The sequence below is a fragment of the Penicillium rubens genome, assembly GCF_028828025.1.
Source record: "Penicillium rubens strain IBT 27055 chromosome Unknown utg000004l_segment0_segment0, whole genome shotgun sequence".
Taxonomy (NCBI): Eukaryota; Fungi; Ascomycota; class Eurotiomycetes; order Eurotiales; family Aspergillaceae; genus Penicillium; species Penicillium rubens.
The window spans coordinates 2,600,780-2,620,993 of NW_026890602.1; the positions used below are offsets into that span (position 1 = coordinate 2,600,780).

General features: G+C 50.8%; 10 protein-coding genes across 10 annotated transcripts; 4 read left to right on the top strand and 6 right to left on the bottom strand.

Moving 5' to 3' along the window:
- Window positions 1–164: 164 nt before the first annotated feature.
- Window positions 165–1,402, top strand: N7525_010965 (TFIIH/NER complex subunit TFB3; the record flags this gene model as incomplete). The annotated part of the gene is made up of 3 exons (XM_002561051.1): window positions 165–201; window positions 258–498; window positions 568–1,402. The coding sequence occupies 3 exons, from the start codon at window positions 165–167 to the stop codon at window positions 1,400–1,402; spliced, it is 1,113 nt and encodes a 370-aa protein (XP_002561097.1).
- Window positions 1,403–1,859: 457 nt separating this feature from the next.
- On the bottom strand, window positions 1,860–4,760 carry N7525_010966 (uncharacterized protein; the record flags this gene model as incomplete). The annotated part of the gene is made up of 1 exon (XM_002561050.2): window positions 1,860–4,760. One exon carries the CDS (start codon window positions 4,758–4,760, stop codon window positions 1,860–1,862), a length of 2,901 nt encoding a protein of 966 aa, XP_002561096.2.
- Window positions 4,761–5,586: 826 nt separating this feature from the next.
- Window positions 5,587–5,973, bottom strand: N7525_010967 (uncharacterized protein; the record flags this gene model as incomplete). Its single annotated transcript, XM_061215296.1, has 1 exon — window positions 5,587–5,973. The coding sequence occupies one exon, from the start codon at window positions 5,971–5,973 to the stop codon at window positions 5,587–5,589; it is 387 nt and encodes a 128-aa protein (XP_061067808.1).
- A 676-nt stretch (window positions 5,974–6,649) lies between these two features.
- N7525_010968 (M6 family metalloprotease domain-containing protein) lies at window positions 6,650–7,909 on the top strand (the record flags this gene model as incomplete). The annotated part of the gene is made up of 1 exon (XM_061215297.1): window positions 6,650–7,909. The coding sequence occupies one exon, from the start codon at window positions 6,650–6,652 to the stop codon at window positions 7,907–7,909; it is 1,260 nt and encodes a 419-aa protein (XP_061067809.1).
- Window positions 7,910–9,470: 1,561 nt separating this feature from the next.
- On the top strand, window positions 9,471–11,039 carry N7525_010969 (histidine phosphatase family protein; the record flags this gene model as incomplete). The annotated part of the gene is made up of 1 exon (XM_002561048.2): window positions 9,471–11,039. One exon carries the CDS (start codon window positions 9,471–9,473, stop codon window positions 11,037–11,039), a length of 1,569 nt encoding a protein of 522 aa, XP_002561094.2.
- Window positions 11,040–11,333: 294 nt separating this feature from the next.
- Window positions 11,334–12,910, bottom strand: N7525_010970 (F-box domain protein; the record flags this gene model as incomplete). The annotated part of the gene is made up of 2 exons (XM_061215298.1): window positions 11,334–12,487; window positions 12,547–12,910. 2 exons carry the CDS (start codon window positions 12,908–12,910, stop codon window positions 11,334–11,336), a joined length of 1,518 nt encoding a protein of 505 aa, XP_061067810.1.
- Window positions 12,911–13,557: 647 nt separating this feature from the next.
- N7525_010971 (putative pantetheine-phosphate adenylyltransferase) lies at window positions 13,558–14,769 on the bottom strand (the record flags this gene model as incomplete). The annotated part of the gene is made up of 1 exon (XM_002561046.1): window positions 13,558–14,769. The coding sequence occupies one exon, from the start codon at window positions 14,767–14,769 to the stop codon at window positions 13,558–13,560; it is 1,212 nt and encodes a 403-aa protein (XP_002561092.1).
- A 99-nt stretch (window positions 14,770–14,868) lies between these two features.
- Window positions 14,869–15,248, bottom strand: N7525_010972 (uncharacterized protein; the record flags this gene model as incomplete). Its single annotated transcript, XM_061215299.1, has 2 exons — window positions 14,869–15,046; window positions 15,076–15,248. The coding sequence occupies 2 exons, from the start codon at window positions 15,246–15,248 to the stop codon at window positions 14,869–14,871; spliced, it is 351 nt and encodes a 116-aa protein (XP_061067811.1).
- Window position 15,249: 1 nt separating this feature from the next.
- N7525_010973 (uncharacterized protein) lies at window positions 15,250–17,261 on the top strand (the record flags this gene model as incomplete). Its single annotated transcript, XM_061215300.1, has 4 exons — window positions 15,250–15,981; window positions 16,033–16,636; window positions 16,691–16,780; window positions 16,837–17,261. 4 exons carry the CDS (start codon window positions 15,250–15,252, stop codon window positions 17,259–17,261), a joined length of 1,851 nt encoding a protein of 616 aa, XP_061067812.1.
- Window positions 17,262–18,025: 764 nt separating this feature from the next.
- Window positions 18,026–19,657, bottom strand: N7525_010974 (acyltransferase family protein; the record flags this gene model as incomplete). Its single annotated transcript, XM_002561044.1, has 1 exon — window positions 18,026–19,657. One exon carries the CDS (start codon window positions 19,655–19,657, stop codon window positions 18,026–18,028), a length of 1,632 nt encoding a protein of 543 aa, XP_002561090.1.
- Window positions 19,658–20,214: the final 557 nt, after the last annotated feature.

The following is a 20,214-nucleotide window of genomic DNA, read 5'->3' on the forward strand; positions in this document are numbered from 1 at the left end:
GACAATGTCAATCTAATGAAATGGAGCAAAGAGAGGAGTTGTCGGAGGCAAAGAAAAAAAAAAGTCGCAAAAAGTTGACGATAGTGTGGTCCGTGCGCATGGATTGCTTATCAGCCTCAACCCAGTCTTGAGGTCTATCTCTTCCACGTCACTTTACTCTCACCATGGCGTCGAATGCGGCTTCTCGCCGTGATGAAGACGGTAGGCTTTTGTTTGTCTTTGTTGTGATGCATAATGCTAACCACATATTTTCACAGAGGTTTGCCCCGTCTGCAAATCGTCGCGATACCTCAACCCCGACATGCGTTTTCTCATTAACCCCGAATGCTACCACAAGATGTGCGAGTCGTGCGTGGACCGCATTTTTTCATCCGGTCCCGCAAACTGCCCAGTAGCCGGGTGTCGCAAGACGCTGCGTAAAAATCGGTTCCGCAAGCAGACATTCGAAGATATCGGGGTGGAGAGAGAAGTAGATATCCGGCGGCGAGTGATGCACATGTATGTCTCTTTCCAAACACCCCGAAAGCAACCTGCGATATGCGAGGACTAACAGTTTATCTCAATCAGCCTGAACCGTCGTGAAGAAGAATTTGATTCAAAACGGGCATATGACGACTTCCTCGAACAAAGAGAGGACATAATCGCGAACCTAGTAAGCCGCATCGACGTGGCGAAAACCGAAGCTCAGCTCCAAAAATACGCTGCAGATAACATGCAATCTATCCGCGCAAACCAAGCTATAGAAGCCGAGGAAGCCTCCTCATTCCAAGCCCGCATGAGCCTCGAACAAGAAGAAGCCCGCCTGCGCCGCCAAGCAGTACGCCAGGAATACGAGACCGAGCGGCGCGAGATCCAAGCCGGACGCGAGGATTTCCTCACAAGACTCGCCTCCGGCTCATCGACAGATGCCGCGGCCATCGCGCGCGAAGGACACAAGGTGCTTCTCAAAAAGTCGTCGGCGCGCCGCAGCGAGGAAGAACGCATTCGACAGAAACAGGCTGCGCTGCGGTTGGACAACAAGCGTGTGTCGAATCTTTCTACCGTGGAGCAGGCTGGTGCGGCGGATACAGGGCTTGTCAAAGGTCTGCGCAAGATCAAGACGCCCGAGCCGGAGAAGCCGTACGATCCGTTTATGGGCTATGTGCCCGAAAAGCGCGATTACTATTCTCTCCAGTCGTATTATCCGTCGCAGTATCTTGATCCTATTCGCAATGATGCGCGTATGCTGGCTGGTGGTTATGATTTGCGTGAATATTACTCGCGCACCCTGCTCGAGGCTTTTGCCGGTTTGAGCTGCTTTGTTGGGGAGGAAATCTCTCAGCGAGATGCTGCTAATACTTCGAAGTCGACGGCTACAGAGGGTGCTTCTATGGCTGTGGAGGGTGGAGAGAACACCGCCTGAATGCTGCTTTGACTTGGTTTGCAATGGCTATGGGGGCTTGCGTGGTATTTGAGTTGTTTTATGAGCTATTGAGCATAGCGACGGCGTTTTTTTCTTTTTCTTTCTTTTTCTATTCATTTGGGGTATCCCGGCCGTTACATATGGCATTGCCATCATATCATCTAAAGAATGAACGAATATATTGAGATTGACACAGCTAGCACAAAACAAGTAAACAGGCTGAAGGAGAGCTACACAACATTGAACAAGAGATGGAATACGCTATTTCCAAGGCCGCGATATGGCCACAATGACATTTGTGTATCGAGAACCTTTTAGGTACCTAACCAACAATCGATTACCCAATTCAATGAATTAAACATACAGATGGAACCATACTCCATGAAACAGCGCCAAATTAGCAGCAAAGTAACCAGAATGCTATCAACACACGCAACGCGATGCAATAAACATTAGCTTAGTGACCGTCCAGAGAAAGGTGACCTGTCATCTCAGCAGTGCTCTCGATGCCCTCCCAGGGCAAGTCCTCCTCGTCATCCAGGTCAATCTGGCTGTGGCGAGAAGACTTATCGGTAGTACCAGTGACATCAGGTGCGTGGGACGCGCCAACATCGATTCCAATTGACTCGAGAGTCGCTTCCATTTCGTGCTCGGTCATTTCACGACCATCTTGCTTTTGGCCCTCCAAAACATCGTAAAGAGCGTAGATTTGGTCGGACTTCATGTCGATGTCCTTGAAGACTTTGTCAATCTTTTCTTGCAGGGCCTTGCGCGGCCGCTTGCCGAGCGATGCGTCGAGCTTGTTGTAGGCGCTTTGGTATGTGGCCAGCTGCATCTTCAAATGAGAGAGTTCGTCCTCCAGGCCCTTGAGAACAGTAGCAAGAGCGACGGCGGGGGGTTGCGAGGGGCGCATGGTTGGTTCTTCGTTCCAGACGGATGGCTTGGGCATACGCTCTGACACGGGAATGGGTTTGGCGACCTTCACGGACTCGTGGTTGCAGGTGCCATCAGTGGAGTGACCATTGCAAACCGTGCAGTTCTGGCCATTGTGACGAGCAATGCTATCCAATGCTTTTTGGGTGGCTTGTGGCAACTTGGATGGGTCAGTCGCCGCCAAGTCGACGTGGTGGAGGGTGATATCAGGAAGGATGAAAGCGGATGTCATGTCAGCGGCATTTCGCTGCTTCTTGCGCTGGGATGTTGCCGGCAATGAATTTTCTGAATGACGTCGAGGACGCTCTGCAATTGGTACTGTGAGACTACTGTCTCCCTCGGTATTTGCCTTTGAGGCAGCGGTAATATCTCCAGTAGCCGAGGCTGGGCGAGGGGTTTCTGCTTTGGATTCGCGAAGAGAAGATTTGCGAGGGGCAGGGGTTTTCAAAATGCTCTGTCTGGTCGAGTTAACGGTCTCTGTAGGATTAGATTCCTTAGGGGCACTCGAGCGACGCTGCTTGCGCATCATTCTTTCTTCTTCCAATGTCTTGCGCAGACGAGAGATCTCATGTTCATCAATAACGCTCAACAAGGTAACATCGGTTTCAGACGAAGCCTTGGTCTGCTCGGACACCTCCGGCCCAGTCACATCTTCAACTACCACTCGCTTCACGCGCTGTTTGCTCATGTTGGGTTGTTTCCGGGTGCTCTTGGATTCGGAAGAGCGAGACACAGCTGGCTTCGATGGTTTAGAGGTCGATGTACGTCTCGATGATGGCATCTCAATAGAGAAGAGAGCCTCATCGGCACGTTCTTTTTCAAGCCGAGAAATTTCCTTATCCACTTGATTAGACACCTTGGAGCGGGAGTCATCATGGCGTCTGGTTCTCGTTGTGGAGCGGTTACTTTTCGATGTGATGTCTCTGGTGCTCCGACTAGCGTCTCCACTGCGCTCAGTGTAAAGCTGGCTGTCATCGACATCATCAGACACGGCTGAACTAGTTTCGGACTCAACGGTGTCCTGTTCGCGAGCCTTGCGGGCCGAGGATCGGCTGAGCTGGGACCTGAGTTCCGCATTTTCCCGTCGCAATTCCTCGTTGTCGGCCTTCAGCTCTCGAGTTTCAAGATAAGCGGCTCCAAGTTGTGAGATAGCCGACTCTCTGTCATGGTTCAAGCGCTTGATGGCAGACTCCTGGACCTGGGCCTTTCGATCGGCAATGTCCAACTGGTTTTGTAAAGCGAGATTGGCTGCGTCTAACTTCTGGATCTCATTTTCCAGGCGCTTAGATCCCTTCTTATGCGCATTATCCTCCGATTCCGACTTAGCCGATGACTGGCGGGGTCTGTTCGCCTTCAAAGATGAGTTCTCCTGGCGGTAACTATCCATTTTGCGCTCTGCCTCAGACTTGAACATCTCCAATTCTGCCACTTTATCCTGAAGTAGTCTCAGATGAACAAACAGGGCCTTCTCGTCTTCGGGGACGGGCACTGCATCCAACGGCATGTGCTCATGGGGGAGAGACACGTCCGTATGATCATGAAGTGGAGAAACGAATCGGGTAGAGCGCATCTTACCCTGTCGGGAGTAAACAGGTGTGCCATCTTCGTACACACCAGAGACAAGTTCAGAGATGTTAGGGAGGTCGGGAAGAAGGAAGGATTGATGGGTCATGGTATCACCAATAGTGTTAGTGTTGGTTGCATTGGCACTGCTTTTTCGGGGAGTTCCTGCGTTGGAAGCCGATTTGCGGAGTTCCTTTGCGTAGGCGTCCCGCGAAGCTCGCTCAATTGCGTCTGCAATCTCCTGTGAGGTGTTTGCGTTGCCAAAACGCGTCGAACGCGTTTTCGTGGCGATCGGGGCAGGTCTTTCATCGCCCAAAAATGAGCCCTCATAGCTGTCACGCACTTTTGCGTGCATATCGGAAAATGTCCGACGCTGGTCGCGTTGAGTCTTCGAGGCTTGGGGGCTCATTGTTTCTTTCTGTGCTTGGGTTGCTCGTCGCACCTGAGCGTTCTTTCGTAGGTTGTCACTGACTGCACGACGCGACGGACGCGTGGCAGCCGCTGCCTTTTGTGGTGTAGGGTATTCAACGCGCATGGCAGGCGAGGATGAGCGTACACTGTTTTCGAAACTCATCATAGAACTGCGCGAGTCGTCGCGCCCTGGTTTCTCAGCAGCGCGTCCCACCTCAACAGACATGTCGAGGTCGCTATGTGAAAGGTCGTCGTCCAACTCCTGTTCCTCCTCTTCGGAGGTCTGTATTTGCGAAAATTCAGGGAAAGCGCGGTCAAGTGTTGATGTGTTGATGTCGTAGTCAAGCTCCTCGTCGACACGTCGTGTTGAGGTGCCCATTACTTCGTCATCCAAATTGGTGAGCGAAAATGAATCGTCGTTTAAACCAGAATTTTTGTTCATTGGAGGCATTCTAGGAGTAAAAGGGTGAAGTTGGAGATTGGAGCTGGTTTGTTTTGAAGCAAAGTTGGAATGTTTGGGTCGGGCGCGTCTCGGCAACCCCGGGAATTCTGATTGGCTGTTCACCTTATTTCTACTTCTGTACTTCTGTACTTCTCTACTTCTACTTAGATGGCTAATTTTACTATATTTGTTTGAAATACAAAAACTGGAGTATGTACGAGTACGACTACTACTTGATGGTGTTAAAGTAAACATAATGTTCTGTAAAAGAAAAATTCTGGTTGGCATCTTTTGTGAACATGAGGAAGTATGATATGGATAATAATTGTGATAATACTTGCATAACCACAGTACCCAGAGAAATTGACATTGAGACGGCTATATACTACGTGATTCATTTATGATTTGCAGGTGGGAGCATAGCCAGCAACCGTGCCTCGACACCAGCTGTGAAAAATTGCTCATCATCCCTCGAAACGGAGCACTCGCGAAATTCATACTCCCCTCTAAGTATGGAGTGTCGGACCTTCTGTGAATGGATTCTAAAAGGCTCCATAGTATAGCTGACTCCCGCAACCACGTCCGCATGGTATTGCCGATGCTCCACCTTCAAGTAAGCAGCAAATTCTCTGAGTTTTAAAATCGGAACATATTCGTAAAGATAGCCTAAAAGGCAGCCTGTGTGGCTGCGAAAGAAACAGTACACATCAGGAGTATCCAGCCATCTTCTGATAAAGGAATCCAGAAGTTGATGTAACGCTGGGATAAAGGGCCATCTAGCGGTTCCCTGGTGATAGCAGCTTGTCTGTGTGGCAATGTCCGGAAGCTTGATATCTCAATCAGAGGCAGCGGTGAGAGCGACCAAAGGATCTGTGGGGCCCACGCTCTTGCATTGCAGTTCAACAAGGTAGCAAGTGGCCTCCGCAATGTCGATGTACCGCGCTTCAAACTCGGGAGGCGGAGGGCGCCAGCCTCTTTCAACAAGTGTGCCTGCGGCTTTCTTGGCATCGCCCACGACGATGTGTACGTCAAAGACAACCGTGGGTACTCCATAGTATGCTAAAGCATCTTCGGCCCAGAGGTAGCATGGTATGCCGCTTTCCTTGAGTAAGCGACATGCTGAATATCGCTCAATAGACCACGGGTCATCGCAAGTTTGTTTTGCATATCGTTCAAGGAGCCAGCCTTCAATGAGTGAGGCTTCATTAAGGGTGGGCGACATCTGTAGGTTTTTAGAGGACTGCAACAATCAATATATTCTGGAGTCAAAAAGGACAACTTCCCCCTTAGATACAGATCCTTCTTGGGTTGTCGTATCGAATATCTAGCCTTAATGTGTTCAGTATATCTAGTATCACGGCCCTGATTCAACGTCACAATCCTTTCGCGTTGGTGCGTGGTGGCTCGCCCCTGGTTCCTAGATACCCCACCTTGTGATGCAGCCGTCATGAGCTCGTTCTTGTCCCCCTGGAGGACTACTAAAGGCACCGATGCCTAAGATAGTAGACAGTCTACCTAGGTATAACTAGCCAGTGCGCATGTCCACGGATGGCTACGATACATACATACGTATGTATGTAGGATGAATCAGAGCTGTTAAGGGCCCCTGAGGGTTTTGCCAAGGTCTAGTTTCATTGTATGAAACTGATTTGGAACATTAGTTGTTCAGATGAGAGTCAACATTAAATGTCTTATTCCCGACGGCCAATATTTCTCCACTTGATGGATATGTACGATGCTAAGGAGCCCTTTGAATTTCCTAGTTGTTTCGTAATTATTGTTCCCCGACTCCTGTCTCACTTCGAACCGAACGCGCTTCCTTACTATAAAACCCTTAATTACCAGTCAATGATATACTTGGTACAAAGCATAAATCATCCACATCAAGAGCTGTACAGATGAAAATCCAATCCAATCAGCTGTTAGGGCTCGCTCCTTGGGGGTTACTCTGCCTCTGGACACAGGTTGTCGAGGCATGCCCAACCGCTCCCGGTTCGTTTTCTATACCTAGTCTTAGAGCTGGATTTCCACTCCAAAGCCATCCGTCTCGTTCTCTCAACTCACGCGCCGCCGGGAATGGTGCCTGCAAGCTCAAGCCGACTTCAGTGGATCTCAGCGAGGGTATCGGTGCTACAGACCAGACTTTTGCCCCAAGTACTGGCACCCTCAACGCCTATATGATTTTCGTTGACTTCCCTGATGCACCGGCCTCAGAGGCCACGGAGGAATTACACCAGCTCTTCGTTCCCGGTGCACCAGACTGGTACACCAATTCCTCCTTTGGTCAACTCAGTCTCGACATCACCACCGACACATCCCGCTTCTACCGCATGCCCAAAGCGTCCACCTCCTACCCCTACGACCGGGGAATTACCTCAGAGCTTCTAGCAGAGTACATCCAAGACGCGCTGGACTCAGTCGGCAAGGCCATCAATTTCGCCGGCACCGATGTTCTCTATATCGTACCGACCAAGGCAGCAAAGCACATCTCGTTCTCACCTACCTACATGGGGGAACTGACGGCAGGGGATGGAACTATTATCAGTAAGACTGTCACCTTCGGCCAGGACGCTCCTGACTCATGGGGCTTCCTGGTGATGAACCACGAGACTGGACACACAATGGGTTTACCGGATCTGTATCCGAGCTCGGATACTGGCGACAGCACTACCATGTACGTTGGTGGGCATGACATTATGGGCTTGATTAGCGGCGCCCTTCCCGATTACTTTGCGTGGCACAAGTGGAAGCTGGGATGGTTTTCCGATGACCAGTTCGATTGTGTGGACGGTGCTGGATCGACAACTCACACCATTACCCCTGTGGGAACGAAGGAGGGCGTCAAGGGAGTCGTTGTGAGGCGGGATGAGACTACTGCTATTGTCGCTGAGGTGAGAACCAAGGATGGCGCGGATAGCAGTGCTTGCAGTACGGGAGTCCTTGTCTATACGGTATCGTCATCCACGGGTTCGGGCCAAGGCCCTATTCGCGTCCATGATGCGACCCCAAGTTCTGGGGGATGTGGTGGGGACGAACTCAATGATGCCCATTTCACAACCGAGACGGGCCGGGAAACTTTTGTTTCGGAAGATGGTGTCAAAATCACTGTGGTTGGACAGAAGGGGGACGAGTATACCATTACAGTCGAGGTGGCGTGAGTGGAATATATCGTCGGCGTGGATTCTATTTGCGTCCCGTGTGTCTTCAAGTTAATTCGTGTACGTACATATTTGTCAGGGCAATAGATGCATATACAGACGGTGCTAAACCAGAAACCAAATTACATTGAATGGGCCTCTAACTATTTACTCGCGGAGTTAAGTGTTCATTAGCCCGTAGAGAAATAAACAAAAAAAAAGCCCCCGCCATTCAAGTCAATTCATGCTGGAGGCTTTACCGTTTTCCCTTTATCAAAGTACAAGCTGATAGGTACTCCTCCCTGTGGAGTACCTGGCTGGTTTGCAGTCATTCCGCCGCGCTCCGCGCGGAATCAGATTTATTTGTGATTATATATAACCATCGTCAGCTTCTGCTAGAAGCAGCTATTAGTCTAGCATACTGCTACGGTGTATATTTAGTCTCTATTTCCCGGTTCAATATATATCCTAAATATGTCCTTATGTACATACCTAGGTACTTAGGGGGTGGTGCTGATACTCCGTACGCCTTTATCACTCTCGGCCAGAGTGATCTAATTGATCTACATATGATCTACATGTCAGCACCGAACGTTGAAACGGACGATCATGCCTTAATTTTCTCACTGCAGCAAGGGATTTTGATGTCAATGACCTTTTGGTCGAGTCTATCACCTACATACGGAGTGTCTCTACAGCAATTGAGTACGTAGGCAATTTGTTTTCATGTACCATATGTATGGATCTGATGAAGGGGAAGAAAACACTGGACCAAAAGTAGCATTGCTGAATGGAGTCCACAGTAGGCGCATGTACAACATGCTTGCTCTCCAGTCATTCCTTCTATTCCTTCTAGTTACTTAGATTGTTGCCGCAATCTATATAAAATATCTCAATTCACTGCACATGTTGCTTCGGTTTCTTGTAATTGGTGGAATGTATTTTTATCAATGTAACCATGTAGCCTTGGAGGAGGCGATGCTCAGATATATCATGTGGAAAGTAGTAAACCGAGGTCGCCTGCAATGGTAGATTACGAACATATCGATTTTGCTTGAAGGCTCCGGGTACGAAATGAGTATAGGGCATGGTAATCTCATCTGATAGGAGCCACAGAAACTCTATCCATGAGCTTAGAAGGAACAAGCTAGTCTTGGAAAACTCAGGTAAGACATAATTGCCCTGGACGGAAAGAAACAATGTAGATTATAATGAAATGAGGATGTTGTACGTGAGATTTGGACGATCACCACATGTCGAAATTCCCCGTTGGGCTAGTATATAATTGGTACCTCTAGTGACACCTGCCTGCATACTAAAATATAGTAAACTTAAGTACTGCGAGGTATCCCAGTCACGGGTAGGGCATCTCCCGGTCCACGTGTTGCAGCCTCAAGCAAGAGCGACGGACCAATCAGCGGGAGCAAAACACTCACGAGCACAACGTTCGCAAGGGTTAACCCAAATGCTTTTACAGTCAGGTCGACATTTAAATATGAACTGGTTTTCCCCTCTTCGCATTCTATATGCTCACAGGTGTCACGGACTAGTCAAGCTGTGATTTCGTGTATTCACCGGTGTGATGGCGGCTTTCTCTAAAAACCATGGAGAGGAAGAGGGCCTTCTCGGAGAGAAACAAGAGCGACGCTGGAAACAGCAACGCCAGCAATCTTCCCGAAGATGGACAGCGTTGACCATCATGTCGCTGCTGGGCACTTTCGCCCTGGTTGTGTACTTCGCGAAGGGAACCCAGTGCAACCCTCCTCCACGTGCCACAACCCAGCCTGACCTACCTCTGACTTCCCCCGTGAACATGTCGAAGAGATCTGACTGCACTACTGTCGATGGCGGTTACCAATGCAATTCCGAGCTCTCACACAAGTGGGGCCAGTATTCGCCCTATTTCTCTCTTTCCGAAGAATCATCCATCTCGAATGAGGTACCTCATGATTGTCAGATCACTTTTGCTCAAGTGATCTCCCGTCATGGTGCTCGATTCCCGTCCGCGAAGAAGAGCAAGGTATATGCCAAGCTCATTGAAAATATTCAAGCGAACGCGACTGCATACAATGGCAACACGAAGTTCCTCCGCTCATACAAGTACACCATGGGCGGTGATGATTTGGTACCCTTCGGAGTGAACCAGATGGTGGACTCGGGGACCAAATTCTACCAGCGCTACGAGGCGTTGGCGAAGAAAGCTGTGCCCTTCATTCGGTCATCTGACTCAGGGCGGGTTGTGGCTTCAGGCGTGAACTTTATCAAGGGATTCCAGCAGGCAAAGTTGGATGATAAAAATGCCAATCACCGTCAGCCAAGCCCCAAAACCAACGTCATCATCTCAGAAGAGTCTGGCACCAACAACACTCTGAACCACAGCGAGATCTGTCCTAAGTTCGAAGACAATGAGCTGGGCGACAAGGTCGAAGAAAAATACATGAAAATCTTTGTGCCGCCCATCCGAGCTCGTCTCGAGGCCGATCTCCCTGGCGTTAAACTTGAAGACATCCATGTTGTCAGTCTGATGGACATCTGCCCTTTCGAGACAGTGTCTTCAAGTGACGACGCAGCCGAGCTATCTCCATTCTGCGACCTCTTCACCCCGACCGAATGGAGCCAATATGACTACCTCCAGTCGTTAAGCAAGTACTATGGTTATGGCGCCGGCAATCCTCTCGGCCCGACCCAGGGTGTCGGTTTCGTAAACGAACTGATTGCCCGACTCACTCGCCACCCAGTGAGAGACCACACAAGCACAAACCGTACGCTCGATGCCCCCGGCGCTGCGACATTCCCCCTCAACTACACCATGTATGCCGACTTCACGCATGACAACGGAATGATCCCGTTCTTCTTTGCTTTGGGGCTGTACAACGGCACCGCTCCACTCTCGCTCACCCACGTCCAGTCTCCTAGCCAAACAGACGGGTTCTCATCCGCCTGGACAGTCCCCTTCGGTGCTCGGGCTTATGTTGAGATGATGCAATGTCGTCGGGAACCTGAGCCGCTCGTGCGAGTCCTCGTTAATGACCGTGTTATTCCGCTGCACGGTTGCCCGGTGGATAAACTTGGCCGTTGTCGCCGTCGTGATTTCGTGAAAGGGCTTACTTTCGCACGCTCTGGCGGCGACTGGGCCAGGTGTTATAAATAGGGGGTTTTGAAAAATAACCGGTGCAGAGTTGATCCTCGTCCTCCAACACATTTGTATTTGATGATACCCTGAAGATTGCATCCCTTACATAGACATCCATATCTTTAGTCAATATTAATGCGGTATATTTTTTAACACGAAATCCGTCTTGGAACAATATAATTGTACCCGAATATATATTCAAACGGCTCTAATACGTGCAAGTCATCAAAAAGGTAATTCAAACAGCCCCCACCTCCAAAAAGTATCCAAAAAGTAACTATCATGTTTTAGACACCTCTCTGCCTCTCCTTTTTACATACTCCAACGTGACTGACCATTCCTTTTAACGCGATGCGGAGCAGAAAGAACCCACGCCTCCCAAAGAGGCATCTGCTCACGCAAGACATGCACACCGTCATCCCCTAGGTCCTCACTAGACAAAGCACGCAGTCTCCCGAGCGACGTCCGTCTCAGCGGCAATCGCCTACCCGCTACCAAATCAGGGAGGCCATCGGATGCGAGCGGTGCCGTAGTCGGCGAATGAACAGCCGAGGACGTACCAGCCGCAACAGTAAGAGAAGATGGCACAGGGCCAGCAGGGTAATCATCGAAAATCTCCACACCGTTTGAGACAGAAGCAGAATCAAAATGTGCAGCATAGTCAATATCCTTCAGAACCAGCCACTCGAGCTGCTCCATTTCCTCACGCAGGACAACCAGCACATCGCGCCACAAACCGCCAGGCCGGAGGTAGACACCGAGTAGGCGGAAATCGCGTAGCTGGGCACTATGGCGACGTGCTAGTGCGACGATTTCATCTGCGCTCAGGCGCCAGCCTTGAATACTGAGTTTGCGGAGGGTTTTCCAGCGGATGTGGTGGAATAGTAGCTCGAGGTCGAGGTCTAGGGGTGTTTTGCTGAGGAAGCCGATGTGGATGGCGATGAGGTTTTTGGCCGCGATGAAGAAGCGGTGGAAGACGCCTGAGAGGTCGGCCATGGTCGTAGTAATGTCGGTTGCTGAGTGGAAGTTTATGTCGAGGCTTGTGAGGCGTCCGCCCATGGCGGCGAGGGTTGTTGACGGGGCATGGAGGAGCTGTAAGGTTGCTTCGGGGCTCATCTGGGGCCCTGTGAAGCGGATGGAGCTGCATTTTGAATCGAGGAGTGCGATGCTGAGGTTTGTTACGGCGCGCGAGCAGGCGGTCTCCCAGTCGAAGCGGATGCTTGCGGTGCTGGTGCTGGTCCCCAGTGAGTGGTCGCGTATAAAGTCGATGAGGTACTCGTCTGCTTCGTCTTGGAGTCTTAGGAGTTTTATTTCCTGTAGGGCTGAAAATGATGCGATTGCACGGCGGAGGCGGGTTCGGTCATTGTTGGTTTCAGTTAGATTGGTTTGTTCACGCAGTCGGCAGCTGTGCAGTTGGGATATTTCGGGATTCTCTGACCCCAATGTTCGCAGTGTCCGGGCCCAACCTGTATTTTGCTCTTAGTCAATTTGCTCGCTTCTATATGAGAGATTGAAGAGCTGGTACCGCTTCCTCGATAAAAGGGTCGCACCATGTACGTGATGGTCTTCACATAGTAGGCCAGCTGCATGTCTACCAGTTCATCTAGTCGCCGAAAGCCGTGCTCAGAGAAGCGCAAAGTAAATCGGTTAAACTTGTAAGGGGTGCCTATTCGCATGAAGCGCTTGCAGACGAGTCGAAATTGATCCAGATCGGACACTTCGACATGTTGGTCGCCAGGCCTGGAAGTATGCCCATTTCCATTGAATCCACCGTTTAGGGCTCGAGGTGCGGGTTCGAGGAGAAAGGACAATATCTCGCTCAGTAGCTCGTCAGCGAGATCATAAATGTGACGTGGCTGGGCCATGATCGGCGCGCGCAGCCGAAGCATCGGCTGCTTGATGAAGTAGCAGCAACATGGAAATATGGAAAAATTGAGGGAAAGTCGACGTTCTTGACTTGTCCCCAAGACCGGAGAGACAAATCACGGAGGGAATTGGGGAGGAGGGGAAACGAGGAATAATAAAAAATTAACTAAAATTGATATCCAATACTCGACTCGTCGCCGTTCTCCTGCAGACACTAGTAGGACAGTTGACTTGTCTCACCATGCGTGGCGAGAGCTCTCGCCCTAACGATTGATTTCGCGACCGGGGACGATCGTCTAGTGCCTGGGTTAGCGCCCTCTGCACTGACAAGCCGGGCTTTCTGACCCGATCCGCTTGATTTCATTGGCGACGGTGCCACACAGGAATCACATGATTGATTGACTCTGCGGCCAGCCAGCGCGCGAACTTGCAGAAAAGGCCATTGGATGAGAGTGAGTAGTGTTGAAGAGGGGGACTAATGCAGACCCCGCCGGCAAGTCATCACATCATGCAGGGTGATGGACCATGCGTGTGGGTTATATGCCTGCCCAAAAGGATTGGGGGTTAATGGCCGAAATCAAGACGGACTAATGTATGTACATGTGTTTCAGAGATTATCTACTAGCTATCGGATCTTCCATATCATTACGTGCCGTGTGCATGCAACCTATCAGACCTTCGCGAGATGGGCTCGGCGCCGTCTGACATCTGTGCTGCTGATTTTGGACTCAAAGTTCTCAACGTCAGTGACAGTGGCAGCCTCCCCAGACTGGAGTACGTCCACCTCGAATACGGCAAGGCCTTTCCATCCCTTCTTCACCCGCTCTTCGTTGACGGCCGCCCCTCCTGAGTGCGTCTCCTTCGAAACAACAATTGCTCCAAGGTTCTCCTCGGTAATCGTTGGGCCAAATGGATCGGAGATCTCCACAAATTCAAAGGCAAGGTTGGGCTGGATCCTTACGACGACCATCTTGCCATTGGGACCTGGCGCAAAGGCACGTTCAATCTGCGGTGGTTTCTTTTCAGGCGAGAAATCCATAATGGCCGTCAGGAAAGCCGCAGTACTCTGCCAACGTTCCTCCCAACTCTCAAGAAATTCGGCATATTTTTTATTGACCAACAGCGCATCCCCGGTCACCCCGATGGTCAGGCGGCCCTCCTGCCCCCGGTCCAGCGGTTCCAGGACCAATGCAACTGCTGTGAGCAGAAGTTTGTGACCGACATGAAGGTGATCAAATGTGCCACCAACGACCACGGAATACTGTGGAGTGGATGGATGTTGGTCGTCGGGAATTAACAGGCGGCCAGAGATCGTCCAGTCAGGCTCGCTTATGATGGCTTTCATGCTTGCCGCCCTGCCGTCCCGATCCTGGCTGCCGACACTGTTGGTGAAGGAATTAGCCAAATTCTGGCCTGTTATGTTGGACAAATAGAAAACATAATCCCAACAGCGCCCCGAATTAGCTAGTGATCGGATGTCCAGAATGGGCCCAAAGCGAGAACTACCAGAGGCCTGGATGGCCGAGGTGTTCTCACTTGCATCGATAAATACCACCCGGGTGTCAATGCCACCTGGAGAGTCTAATTCAATGTTCTGCGTTGCACAGACAGCACCAACCAGGGTATAGACGCTGGTCAGGTAATGTTGGAGTTGTGCAAACACTTTGGCCCGAGGTTGGCAGCTCGGGGAAAGAAGATCTGGAATGGCCAAAGCAATATCCAGCACAGCTGTACGGTTGGATCCACTCAAGGCATTTGAGAGCTTAGTGTAGACGTCCACCAAGGATGGCTGGAAGACATCTTTGACTTGGGCAAAAGAAAAGGCTGGAGGCGGGGGAAGTAGTAGTAAAGCCGAGGGTGAATTGATGTGATCGGAAGCCATGGTGTGAAGAATATATAATTACAGCAACGAGCACTGGGGGGGATTAACACCCAAGTCAAGAGATGTAAGATCAACAAAGAAACCGAGAAAACCGAGAAATCACATAGACCACAGAAACAAAAGAACCACAATTCCCTGAAGAAGTGATCGGATCCATCCACATCGCAGGCTGGGGTACCCGGCTGAGTCAGCTATTTCTCGTGGGATGACACCGCCCTCTGTCCTCGATTCTACAACTCTCTGATCGAGATGAGGATGCCATTGAGAGCCAAGTGACCTGATAAGCTGGAATGATATCTGGCTGACACGGTCCTCTGGTTGGAGCTCCTTCGAAGCCCCGCTATATCCCCGATTTGGTGCACCCCCCAACCTCCTTCACTGGTCTCGATCGAGAAACAGTGGAGCTCATCCTCCCAACTACGATCCATCGCACCATCCCCTGCATAGACGGCGCTCTTGCTCTTCAGCATAGACCGCATCATGTCGAATCCCGCCTCCTACGACTCTCACCGGCGCTCAGCTGTCTTCAGTCGCCAGCCGGAGGAGCTTCACATTCCATCAACCGGGCCAATCAACCCGAACCTGTCCCGCCAATCCTCCTCGCACGACTATCCCACCACATCGGACGCAGGTGCCCGACTCCCCTCGATCAACGTACAACAGAGCTCTCAGTACGGCGGCGACGGGAACACTAGCAGTAGTGCCCTTCCCGGAGCCTTGCAGCCAGGGAACCAGAACCGTCCGGCTGCAGTATCAATAAATACCGCTCCATCAGTCGTCCCTACCATGCCGCAGTCATCGTCGCAGTCCAACCACCGAGCCAGCATGATCAATTCGCATGGACATTCACGATCTAGCCCCGCCGGGTTCGACCAATCCATGTACAAACAACATGCTGCGCCTGATGGCTCCAAATATCCCTCCTCGCCTGGAGGATTTCCGCCTCACACCCCGCAAGGCTCCAAGTATTCTCCTCTTGGCCTCGCCGATATCAGGCCATCCGGTGAACACTTGTTGAGCGAGGCACTTATGAACCCCGGAATGTCATCAATGTCTTACAATAATGGAGACAACCAGGTGCCGACCAACAGCAATTACGTGGCCCCGTGGCCTATATACGCGGTGGATTGGTGCAAATGGCCCATCACAGGCAACTCGGGCTTTGGTGGAAAGCTAGCCATGGGAAGCTATTTAGAAGATAGCCACAACTATGTATGTGAATCCACCCTATGGATGAATATGTTTGTGCTAACCAGTTAATAGATTCAAATCCTCGATACCCACTGGACGCAGCCAGATCCCGACACACCAGATGCGGCCGCAGGGGAGATCAAACTCGACTATGTGAAAACAGCCGAGGCAACACATTCTTACCCTGTTACCCGCATCCTCTGGGAGCCTCCCTCATCTCAGAAGCAATCAACTGATTTGCTGGCCACGTCAGGAGACCACCTTCGCTTATGGTCACTGCCAAATTCTCAGCCTCTCCAAAGCTCAAACTCGATCACTCGTCCCATGAACCAGCGAGAGCCCGCCACCTCCAAACTTTCCCCGTTGGCCTTGCTGTCTAACTCAAAATCCCCCGAGCATACTGCTCCTATTACCTCTCTTGACTGGAACACAATTTCTCCTAGTCTGATCATTACTTCGAGTATTGACACAACTTGCACCATCTGGGACATTCCCACATTGACAGCGAAGACGCAACTGATTGCCCACGACAAGGAGGTGTATGATGTTCGCTTCTGCGCCAACAGTGTCGATGTTTTTGTAAGCTGCGGCGCTGACGGTAGTGTGCGAATGTTCGATCTGCGAAGCCTTGAGCATAGCACAATCATTTACGAGCCGACGGATAAGAACGAAAAGCGTACGTGTCTGCCTGATAGTAATTACGTGCTCTGAATATTGACAATATCTTCAGCAGTCATGAGCCCAGGAGCTCCCGGAAGCTCCAGCCCCCCCGGCCAATCGCAAACCGGCCTCTACCCTCCGCCTTTGTTGAGGATCGCAGGTATGGATGGCATACTAAAACATGGAATATAACTACAAGCTAACGCAATTTCCCAGCATCCCCACATGATGCCCACCTCCTGGCAACATTCTCACAGGACTCCAGTGTTGTCCGCGTTCTCGACGTCCGACAACCAGGCCAGGCCCTATTGGAATTGAAGGGCCATTCAGCTGCCTTGAACTGCGTAGAGTGGTCTCCAAGCCGTCGCGGCATCCTCGCATCCGGTGGCGATGATAGCATGGTTCTCCTCTGGGACCTCATCAACCCGCACAACGCCGCACCAGTTGCTTCCCCTCCCTCCAACACCCCAGGAGCGCCGCCTTCCACAACCTCGGAGCGCGGCCCAGCCGGCGTCTGGCAGAGCGAATACGAAGTGTCCAACATCAGCTGGTCCCCACAAGGCGGGCCTAACCACACCGGCCAGCCACGGGAATGGCTGGGAGTGTGCGGTGGACGAGGACTAACTGGTGTTGCGTTATGAGCCAACCACAAAATCAGGTCCTGATTTCCCTACTTCCGTCTCTTCTCTTCCCTGGAGCTTTCCGACAACCATGGCTCTTGCATTAGATGGTCCAATCTCTGATATTTGTTTCTGTTTGCCGCGATCTATAGCTTCGCGTGCCCACAGCATCCCCTGTTTTGCTTTGCTTTGCTGTTTGTGTGCTTCGCCAGTACTATCGGCCTTTCTGTGTCTGATCCGGTACGCTATTTGCATAAGTCCAGCTACAATCCGGCCGTCTTCATGGACTGCTCTTGTGTCTATTGATTGGCCATACTTCTGACTTGTTTGGTACGAGTGAATGAATGAACGAACTACACATTGGATATGTACCATTTCCTATTAGTTAAGAATGGCCTTAGGCCATCTCTCCTACTTGAATTATCTTACTCCAGCTTATGGTAACCCCCTTGGAACAACTAAGATGACAGGGCTCCACTCCGCCGTGAGTATTCGGCTGCTCGAATAGGAAGCGCGTATAAGATGGTGGTTATTGAATGTTCTGCTCTGGGATATTTACGTACTTCCATTTTCTGTTGAAGGAGAGGTATGACGTGATAGTCTAGTTTGATCACGATTCTAAGTAACAGGAGCTGGAGACACGACGATCTAATACAGTAAAAATAACCAAAAAGGCTCGCCCAGCGAGCAGGTATCATATGAATTACAGGTGTAGCAAGACAGAGAAAGCAACCGCTAACAATCACAGTCTAATATGAACAGTTTGTTGCAAACAACGAACAGTTTCACTCTGCGCGGGTAGCCAGGGTTGGACGACTGAGTGTCGGATACTTGCAAATGAGACGATCTTCGAGCGAGCGCGCAAACTTGACGCTGGGGATGTCCACGGCGCGCCAGAACACATCGCCTAGCCAGATGGCGACGGGGAGGCAGATGAGCCAGCCAATGAGGAAACCGAGGCAGTATTGGAAGTTGGTCTCTTTGCCAGTGAGATTCCAGATGTTGGGCATGATGGAATAGCCCAGACAGTGGAGGACGGGGCCATGGACGACATAGAATGCAAAGGAGATCTTGCCTAGGTATTGGGAGAAGGAATTCGTGAAGAGTTTCTGGATGTCAGGGGAGTGGTTGATGGAGAAGACGATAAACACGGCTCCGATAGTCTGCGCGAAGCGATGCGGTTCTGGGTAGGTCTTGGGGGTGATGTGCCACAGCCAGCTGTAGAAAGGTGTCCACTTGAACCCGATGTTGGGACATGAACCGAAGTACAGACCGACTACGAAGAGCGAGATCCATAGCCCGCGGCGGGAGACTCTGATGGTGGTTTTGCTGCCGGGACTGAGGCGAATGGTTGTTTTGTCGTCTTCTTCTACTGCCGGTCGTGCGGATGGCTCCCAGGTTCCGTTGATGAGATCCATTTCGGCCATCAGCATGCCGAAGAGGAATAAGACGATTTCCCAGCGACCATAACGCATGCAGAACCAAGTCAAGCCAGAGACTACTGTCATGCGCACAGGTGCCACCAAGCGTGATGTCCCCATGATGACAATGAATAGGATAAGCGAGGAGCGGAATTCGAGAGGAATTGTCCATAGGTGCGGGTTGTAATAGTTGTAGTAGAGCGCATAATCGAATGGGTTCATCAAGGTAGCCAACGTGACCCACAAGTCATCGCTTTGTTTTGAGAAGGATTTATAAACACGTGGATGTTGCTCGTTAGTACCGAGGATTGTGTGCCCCTCCTTGATGACGCTATGGGAGTAGTTATACAGTCCAAGACGAACAGCCACAAAGACGCAAAGAATCCCAGTAATTGCGGGGATATATAAACGAAATGCCCGACGGAAGGTTCCTGATGCGAGCACGGTGAAAGTTTGATCGAAGGACCTGCTCCGAATGGTTTTCAGCGGTTTATATGACAAAACATAGCCGGAGAGGACGAAGAAGATGGCCACCATAATGTGACCAGAGATCAGCATGTGGAAGAAGGGCAGCTGGTGAATCCCAAAGTTCTCCTTTCCAAACCCCCATCCTATCGCGACTTTCCATGTGTATGTGAAGAAGAAGTGGAAGTTGAAGACCAGGAGACAGGCCCAGCCACGCAGCCCGTCTAGAGCCGCGATGGCATGAAGCTTCGCAGGCTGGGGTGACGAACCGCCCACTAAATGTTGTAGGAAACTTGGTGTGAGTGCAAGTGTCAACCTGTGCCATGTGTCTTCAGAATATGCCAGCCAGTCTTCTTGCGACATCTTCGGTGCCAGTCCGTCTGGATGCGCGAGAATGTTGGAGGGGTGAAATTGAGAAAAGCCATTCCAGCGGGGTGTGATTGTCGAGTCAGATTCCGAGGCAGATTCCAGATCTTTCAAAGGGATATCGGAGGCGGAGGTGGTGGCCCGATCGTCGAGGTGGGATGTCATCTTGTTATGCTATGTCGGTCGATCGCAAATGGACATGTCCAGAGGGGCAAAAGCCTTGATTTACACAGGATACCAGACAAAAGGAAGCATTCCGGTATAATTGAGAAAGTCGAGAGGAAGGACAATTCGCTCCACCGAGGAGGTGCGGAGGTCGGCGAATTCGGGCAAATACGTCAGCAGGGGCCTGCCCAGGTGGTTCACCGCCACAGAGAATGGCGAAAGATTAGGTGGAATAGGAAATTAAACGAGAGTCAGGGATAGTTACAATATAAGGGGAATCAAAGAGTTTCGGAGAGTCAAGGAGATTAAAGTAAAGACAGGGCAAAGACCACGGGAGCCGATCGATTGCCGTTTTCGTTAAGCCGGATTCAGAACGTGACTGTACATAAAAGCATTTGATATGAATTATGAATGAGGCTATAGTTCAAGATACAATTACGTCTATGTTTAGTTTTATCTCCCTGGGCTATGGATGTGTCCTCGAGATGTTCTCCAGGCTGACGCGTCAGTATCGGCTGACGCGTCAGTATCGGCTGACTTCCGATACCTACATACCT